The sequence below is a fragment of the Aspergillus mulundensis genome (genome assembly GCF_003369625.1).
Source record: "Aspergillus mulundensis strain DSM 5745 chromosome Unknown scaffold_2, whole genome shotgun sequence".
NCBI lineage: Eukaryota > Fungi > Ascomycota > Eurotiomycetes > Eurotiales > Aspergillaceae > Aspergillus > Aspergillus mulundensis.
Window position 1 is genome coordinate 46,318 of NW_020797890.1, and position 9,175 is coordinate 55,492.

At 37.4% G+C, this 9,175-nt stretch overlaps 2 protein-coding genes across 2 annotated transcripts; one reads left to right on the forward strand and one right to left on the reverse strand.

The window, feature by feature from the left end:
* Positions 1-729: 729 nt before the first annotated feature.
* Positions 730-1,281, reverse strand: DSM5745_02689 (uncharacterized protein; the record flags this gene model as incomplete). Its single annotated transcript, XM_026744705.1, has 1 exon — positions 730-1,281. The coding sequence occupies one exon, from the start codon at positions 1,279-1,281 to the stop codon at positions 730-732; it is 552 nt and encodes a 183-aa protein (XP_026605571.1).
* Positions 1,282-3,182: 1,901 nt separating this feature from the next.
* Positions 3,183-4,387, forward strand: DSM5745_02690 (uncharacterized protein; the record flags this gene model as incomplete). Its single annotated transcript, XM_026744706.1, has 2 exons — positions 3,183-4,116; positions 4,215-4,387. The coding sequence occupies 2 exons, from the start codon at positions 3,183-3,185 to the stop codon at positions 4,385-4,387; spliced, it is 1,107 nt and encodes a 368-aa protein (XP_026605572.1).
* Between the last annotated feature and the right edge of the window lie 4,788 nt (positions 4,388-9,175).

Genomic DNA, 9,175 nt, shown 5'->3' on the forward strand with positions numbered 1-9,175 from the left:
TTCAAAGCCCTAGAGCGCAAAGGACTTTGTGTGCTCTTTCTTGTTCTTGATAATGCGAGTCCTTGACTGCCAATTCACAAAGACCTTGGACTTCCATCACTGGTCATGTCGTCGACTCAACCCTTTGAAGATAAAGTCACACGTGCATTTAAGGACCAAAACTAAAATTCTACATCAAAGATACTTGGGAATGGTGGTGGATCATTCCAGGCGTTGAAAGCACGCTGGATGCAACATAGGAGAGTGAGAAGCCATTGATGCCGAGTGTTCTGTCTTTAAAGAACATGGGATGCGAGGAGATGACCTGTCATTACTACGGGCATCAGAATACCAACACAGGCACTCTCCCTTATAGTCGAAAAGCCAACTCCAGCCGCACGAGTGGGAAAGAGAGCCTTTTCTCTACAAAGCACCATAATTGTATGGACCTAGTCAGCATATTTGGCTTTATTTGTTCGTCCATTACTATGGTATCAGATTTACTATGGTATTAGATTTACTAAAATAGCAGTAAATTAAAATTCTGAACATGGGTGCAATATTCACAGAAGCAACAATTTTTTTTTTCTATTTCTCATTTGACTTAGCAAAAACATACAATATAAAACACAACAAAGCAATAACAAGGCATTCTAAACGAGTGTTGAAAGCCAAAACCAAGCTAGTATGCACAGGCCTTAAAATCTCGCGGTCATCCTCCCAACCCATGTAGCAACGCGCGGTAGTCCATTACATGTACTCCCGACGGTCCGTCGCTCTAGCTTCAATGTCAAGCAAATCGGCAAAGAACTCCAGACGACCGGCGGCAATACACCCAGTCTGATTCTTGTTCTTGCTCTCTTGATCCGGAGACGTGTAAGTACGGGTCCGCGTCCACCCCATATCAAAGCCCGCCGCCTCCAGGGCAAACATATCACGAACATACTTATCATCAAGCACCAAAAGCTGAGGCGGATCAACCAGGATACAGACATGCGCCTCCCAGACATTATCCCTCTCCTCATTCCGACGGTAATCGACCTTGACGAAAACGCGCACGTCGCAGATCCTGTACATGTCCAGAAACCAGGCCTTGATGCTGCGGGTGATGGAGACGTCTTCGTCCTCGGTGAATTTGCCGATGGGGAACACCTGCGTCAGGAAAATCGGGTGGACGCCTGAGACTGGGAAGACGTCGGCGTCGGTGAGTTCGTTGGGGCGCAGGGTGTGCTTTTGGATGCGTTTGTAGTTGGCGGTACATTCTTCGCAGAGGTTCGCTCGGGAACCACAGGGGCGGGTCATATTGGCGGGTTGTTGGAAAGACTGTTTGTGAGAGTGGATGGGTAACAACAGTGTTGAATGTGCTGTTGCTGTTGCAAATGATGGGTTCGAGTGAGGATATCTCGCTTCTTATGTAGACACTCGACATAAAGGCTTTGTTTCCGGAAGACAATGAACTCGTAGGAGTTGGTGGACGAGTGAAGGGCTTTGGGTATGCGGTATTGCCTTATCTTTCAGCCCATACCTTTTATTAGGAAAATGTAAACCGCTTCTTTCAGAAAAAAAGGAGGGTTACATCAATTGAGAACAAGTGCTCTTATCATGCAAGATCCCAATGAAGGGTCCCATGATTGCGCGGTTTAAGTCCCTGACTAAAGCACTTACACTGTCAACAGCATGATGCACAATGCAAATTGCGATATCAAACATTTACAGCACAGGTTTATTTGAGGAAGATTCGTAATGGCCCGCCTGATAGACTTGGATTTGACTTTTGTCATAATCTCTGGTCTCCCAATACCCCTCAAGTAACAAGGTAAAACACCGATGTAGTCTTCCTCATATCTACAACCGTAAGCGCACCCATGAAGCCAAACGGATGAAAGGGTGTTAATAAAGGGGCGGCTTATCCAATAGCGAAGCGAGAGAGAAAAGTCTTGTAGTCGCCACAGTCAAGTCCGGGTACTCAGGATGAGGATCAATGCCAGGAACCCAAGAGAAAGCCCTAAAGTGAACCTAACTAAGGAATTACTTCAAGAGAAAGAATTAGGCCAATTAGGAAAGGCATTCCCCTATTTCTAGTGATAATTCGATGTCGATCGACAATGTTATTGAAGTGTTCGAAAATTGAACACAACTTGATTCTCAATTGATGGGAATTCGTTGCCAGCCACTCACCAACTACGTAGTAGTAACAACAAAAAGGCTGGCTCGCACACTGTATGAGAGGACAATGCTTTATTTCTGTTACGTACACCCGCATTGGCAGTATTCTTTGAACAGGGGAGGGCATTCTGGAGGTATCGATTCCGTTTAAACCCCACGACCCTGCATGTCCAGATGTACCACAAACCAAGTGCAAAAGTACAACCCAGACTTATATACTAGTAACTAATGCCTTGGACTGCGTAGAAAGGGCCGTGATACGTTGGCAAGACCGTTTCTAGATGGTTCTGGGTTTTGTCATGACACATCTGTTGAATGAGGATTTCGGGGTCTTTCTAACCCTTTTTATAAAAAAGGTAAAGTTTTAATATAATGCACCTCTTGCAAAGAATATAGAGATAAGCAGTGAATAAATACTACCTATCTATGGATGTAGATTGGAATACAGATTACAGATATTACCAAGCCTATTAGCTCGAGCACCGAGCCTACTTCCTACGGACCCCAGAGAATGGCCATCCAACCGCATTGAAAGTAATACGCAGACTACCAAGGTGAGATAAATTGGGAATAATATAATTGAGCAAGAAGCAACGCCGACTCTACCCTCATCAATAGAACTTGTTCGGGCCCGGCTACATGGTTGAATTGGCAACTGCTTGTCACTGCTGCAGAACTAGTTCTACACCCATCTAAACTAGTTCTCAACCAGTTAAAACTAGTTCTGACCGGCTCTCCGCGGACGGGAACGCCCGGTCGCGCCCATGGACCCTAAATGCCCTATTTTTGTCTGCTATATCAGCGCACCATCAACCTCCATTCAAGTCGAAAAGTGTTCACTATAGAAAGGAAATATTAACCGCCGTCCATTGCCTTCATAGAGTGCCAAGCCCAACGGTAATGACTCTTTTAGGCCTAGCGGGAACGAAATTTCAACGATCTACCTCCAGCTATTACGCACACTCCGCCCTCTCACTCACCTCCAGCCTTCACCTTCCATCCCACTCGTAGACCTCATATCCCTTCGCAGCACCATCATGCCAACGCTAAACACCCTCCCCCTCGAACTCCGCGTTGCAATCCTGACCTCCCTCTCCCCGCCTGACCTCCTCGCCGCCTCCTCCTCAACCCGCGCCCTGCACTGCGCCTTCAAAGTCCTCGAACCCTCACTCCTCGTCGCGCACTTCGACCGAAAATACCCTGGAGCCTTACACCCGTTAACCTGCGGCGAGACAATCCTGCACCTCGTAAACCTATCCCAGACCTCGCCCTGGCACCCATCGTCCCTCGAACAACTCCTCGAACACGCCTGGCCGCGCTTCAAGAACCTCAGTCTCGAGGAAGCGCTCACGCCCATCTGCGTCGCAATCGCACGTACACATCTCGCGTACAACGCGCGCGACAAGGCACTATCCCTCCTGAAGCGCGTCTACACGCGTCAGGAACCATTCACGCTCTCAACGCCGGTGAATCTCGATGCGAGGCTCAACCGCTCCGCTGGCAGGCTGATGACGTACTTCGAGCTGCTGGATCAGCCGCGGGCGGGGATGTACCCCGTCGCCAAGATGCTGCTTAGCCTGCTGGAAGGGACGGACGACGAGATGTTAAATATAGGTGACGAGGTTTGCGGACAGAGCCCCGGGCTGCGCGCGGAGGTGAAGGTGCTGGAGAAGAAGTTCAAGAAGGGCTACACGCTTCTGATTGGAGGTGAGGGGGTCGCGCAGCTACGGATGAGCTGGATGCCGAGTAAGTCCCGTGCTGAGGGGGCGAGGATGGGCGAGGCGGGTGTGCTGTTCAAGACAGACTGTACGGGGTCGAATTCGAATTCGGCGGCTGCAAAATGGCCGTTCTTCCAGCTTCAGGATACGGTTGCTATCATGCGGATGACGCGGTGGAGTCTGGCGGATTATATGTGTGTGGCGTCGGCTGGAGGGGGGGATTTGATTGGGATGACGACGCTGGATATGTGGGGTGTGTTTTCCTTTCCCTGCCCCCTGCCCTATTCCATTCATACCTACCCATGGTAGAGCCGGACTGCAGCCATATGCGAACGCTGACGCTGCAAGCAGGACCAAAGGGCACCGGAATGCCGCTCTACCGCACACCCCCCGACGAGTCCGAGAACGGGACGACGCTGGGAGCGCTCGTCGACCGCCCCGACGATCCAAGCAACCAGGCTCTGCTCCGATCGCTCGCGGGGATTCTCCAATCGGGTCTTATTGGCGGGCCGGCCTACGCGTAAGGCAAGCGACGGGTTAGGGTAGGGTAGGGTAAAAGCTTTGCAAGCCCGAGTCCTGATGGGACCGTCCCAAATCCCAATGGACGCACGTGGAATTGCTTTTCTGCAGGGACGCTGCATACGGTTCTTGGTCACGGTCACGCCCCGGTCACGGCAGCTGGACGGCCAAGGAAGGTTCCAAGGAAGCTGGAGGCTGGGTACGGCGGGGCGTGCATAATGGATGCTTAACCTTAAGTGTTTCCCGTCCGATTCCAACGCTTTCCATTGGAACCTTTGGATCCTTCGCAGCCATCCCACCAGCCCGTCACGACCCTATAGTTCGAACAGATCCCGGCCCACGGGAATTCCTCTGAACCCCGGCGCTGATAGGGTATTCAGCCGCGGCCAGGCGGGAGCGCTACCCTATCCGAGAATGCCCAATACCACCCCATACTCACGGGTGCTGATGTCCGGGTCTGGGTCCGGGTCTGGATCCACCTCTATCCCGGGGAGTGTACGAGTACAAGTACAAAGAAAAACATCGAATAACAAATCCCAGCCCCCTTGCCCCACCACCTGAATGATCATTATGATATGATATATGATACCCGTCCTGGACCTGGAATCGTCCGCTGCAATGCCGTCAATGAAGCCACGTACACGTATACGTATACGTATTGCACTGCAGGTGCGCACCCTCCGCGTCAGAAGGCGGTGCCCCAGGCCCGCATGGAGCCGTATGATACCCGTGGACCTAAAAGTGCCTTGTGCCTATGGGTCGGGCACCCTGCACCCCTGCACCCCGCGCGCGAGCTGGCCCGATGGGTCCACTATGTAGGCGGGTGAACAACCTTCCCTTCCCATAATCCATAATACCCAGGTAGTGGAGCTGTAGAACGGCCCAGCGATGCGATCCGCGTTGGGCCTCGTAAAACGCCAGGGTAAACTTCGAGGGTCAAGGTTTATTATTATTACCCCATGTGACCTCGATGGTCGAGACACAGGGTCCGCGGAGTACCAACTTTGCCGTGGAGGGAGGAGGACCCCGATTCCTACATCCAGGCTGCCAGTGGTGCTGCCCAGTTGTGTATAGTGTATACCCTATGTTCGCCGGGTCTGATATGCGCCGCGGTCAGCCTTTATCTACCAACAAGCCTCTTGCGACAGCGCGCTAGCGCTGTTGGAAAGGGGCTTACTTAAGTTAAATATAACTAAAATTTACTACATGCTATGCTTACCTTTAGGCCTAATTTTTAAGTTATTTAATTTTTATAATTAAGTTTTTATTAAGTTACTTAATATACCAGGGGCTTAAAGGGGATTATTATAAGTATAATAAAAACTTAAATATAAAATAAAAATAGTAAATTTTTAAAGCCACACGCATATTATATTAAATATTATTAAAAAAAGTTTATATAAACTAATTATTAATATTAAAATATTTATACTAAATTAATTTTATTATTATATTAATTTTATTATTAATAATAAAATAACCTATTAAATACTAAAAATACTAACTAAGTAAACTATATTTTAATTAAACTAATAGTAACTAGTATAAAAAAGCTATTAATAATACTTATAACTAAGTTATTAATAATACCTATAGCTAATTATATAATATTATTATAGTTAAAAGTAAATATTATTTTATTAATTATTATTTTTAAGTTTTTTTATTTTTTTTATTATTTTAAGCCCTACCTATACCCTTGCTAGTTAGTTTTATAAAAGCTTTTATAAGCTATTTATTAATATTAAACTTAAAAAAATTAAAAAAACTTAAAAATATAAATTTATTTAAAAATAATTTATTAAATTTTTTTTTAAGCTTTTTAACTTTAATACCGCGAAGCTAAAGGCTTAAAAAAATAAGGTTTTAAAAGGGGATTTTTAAAAATGTTTTAAAAGTATAATACCTAAAAAAAAAAAAATTTTTTTATTTAGCCCTTAAATATAAAAAAATTAAAAATAATAAAAAAACTAGGTAGTACTACCTTTACCTATAAAAACTAGTATTAATATTAGCTTAAAAGTATTATAATTAATATTTTTTATAGTTATAATACTTTTAATATTATTTTTACTTATAGGTACTTTTTTATACCTGGGCCTATAACTAAAAAAGTTAATAAAAGTTACTAGGGTAGCCTTTTTTAACTTATAATAATATTTAATTAAATAGTCCAGGGTTAAAAAGCTAGGGGTAATAAAAGTAATATTATAAAAAATAAATAATTAAGTTATTATTTTAATAAAAAGGCAAGAAATATAATTTACTTAATAAAAATTATATAATATACTTAAAACCTAGGCCATAATACCAGGGGTTATAAAAAATAAATTATATAAATAATTAAACCTAGCTATACTCCATGTAACCTAAAAGGTAATATAATTAATAATTAAAAAGCTATAATTATAAACTATAACCCTTATAAGTAAAATATAGTTTCTTTTTTTAATTAGCTATTTTTTAATATAGGTACTAATAAAAAAATAAAAGAAAATACTATTAGCAGGATAAAATTATTATATATATTATTAATAAAAAAACTGCTTATTTTAAAAAAGAGCTAAATATTAATATTATTTAAAATATATATTATATAACTATAAAATATAAAAAACTTATAATATTAAGGTATTAGCCCGGATTATTAAAAAAAATAATTATTATTAATATTATTAATTATAAAGAGCTGCCCCTGGCAGATAACTATAGTATTATTTTAAAAAAAATAATTTAAACTAGTTATAATAGGTAACTATTATAAAAATTTTTAAAAAAATTAAATCTAGGAAAAGCTTGGGTTTTATACCTTTTAAATAATAATTTAATTTTAAACGCCTATTATTATTACTAAGACTAAAGTTAACTATAATTAAGCTATTAATAAAAGCATGGGTATTAAAAGGCGCTTTAAGTTTACTTATATTAAAATATTAAAAAAAAAAATTAAAAAAAAAAATTAAAAAAAATTAATAAATTTAAAAAAAAAATACTTGGGGGAAAGGCAGGTATATATAAAAAAATTTATTTAAAAATTTTTTATATAAATTCGCGTAGCACCTTTAAATAAATTATATTATTTATTAGCCATGCCTTTATATTACCCTTAATTAATAAAATAGTAATATTATTAGCTAAAATTAATTAAAAAAGTGTTATATAAAGTTAACCATAAGTAAAAACTAAAAAATAAAAATTAATTTTTATATAATTTAAAAACTACCCCTGTAATTTATTAATTATTATAATATATATAAGCTAAACTAAAAATTAAACCTAGGTAAGTATAAATAAAAACTTATTTTTTCTAAAAAATAGCTATAAGTACAGGAGTAAGACTTTATTATTTTTATACTAGTTATTTTTTATAATATTTTAATATTTTAGGCACTTTTAGCCAATTTAGGTTATAATTAATTAAGTTTTATTATATAAACTATTAAAAAAATTATAGTTTTATATTAGTAATACTAAAAAGCTAGGTTTTAAGTACAGGTTTTTTATTAAAAGGCTTAAAAATTAAAAACCATATAAAAATTTTAAAATGTACTTTTTATTAATAGTTTCCCTAGTATTATTATAATAATTTAAAAAGGGTAAGTAAATAATAATTTTAAAAATAATAAATAAAAGCTTAAAGTTAAAAATATTTATATTTATATTAAGAGGTGTTAAAATTATATAATTAATAAATATATTAATATATAACTTATAATATACTACTTAATTTTAACATAGTATTAATAAGGCATTAAGCTTAAATAAAAAGTATATTTTAAATATAAAAAGTGCTAGATTTAAGATTATATATAAAAAATTAAGGATTTATATAAAACTATGCATGGTAATATTATAGTTTAATAAATATAGTTACTATATTAAAAAATAATTATTCTTATATAAATCCTAAAGGCGTATATTTTTAGTAAGAATAATAACCTTAATATTATTTTAAATAGCTATATATTAAATATATATACTTATAATTATAAATTAATTTCCACGCGGTATAACTAGCAGGATTTATTAAAAGTTATTACTTAAAATAATAAAAATATTACTAAAAGGGATATCGCGCATGGCTATATTTTTAATATTATAAATATTTTATAGTATATGGTTAATAGTATTAAAAACATGCTTATTTATTATTAAGGTTTTATTTTAAATAATTAAAAATATTTTTTATAAAAGTCCGGCAAGGGCACTTTTTTAATAAATATTATAAAATAAGTTTTTTTTAGTTAAGACTAAAATATAAAATTATTTATAAATAATATAATTACTAGGTAATAGTAATATTATAATACTAGTAAAGGCTATATATAAAATAATTTAATTAAGAAAATAAAAGTACTTAGCTAAGGCCTTATATAAATAAGTCTTGCTTACTAAAAGTTAATATATATATTAATAAAATATAAATTAACATATTAGTACCACTGGGGCTATAAAAAAAATATACTAAGCTTAATATAATTATAATCACCTTTTTAATTTAATTAAAAGCTACTTTTTATTTATTATTAAAGTTTATATACTTTATTTTAAAGGCCTAACACATATTATTAATATTATAAATAGTTTCTTACTAAATCTTATAATTATTAAACTTTTTAAAAAAATTTTAAGATAAAATAGGCTTTAATAGCCTAAAATTACCCAGGGTTTTTTTTATAAATAGCTAACACGCGGTTAATATATTATAAGCTAAAGTTTAAGTTTAAATTATTTTTTAAAGGGTTATAAAAAACTTTATTAAAATTATAGGCTTAATACTAAATTAACCAGGG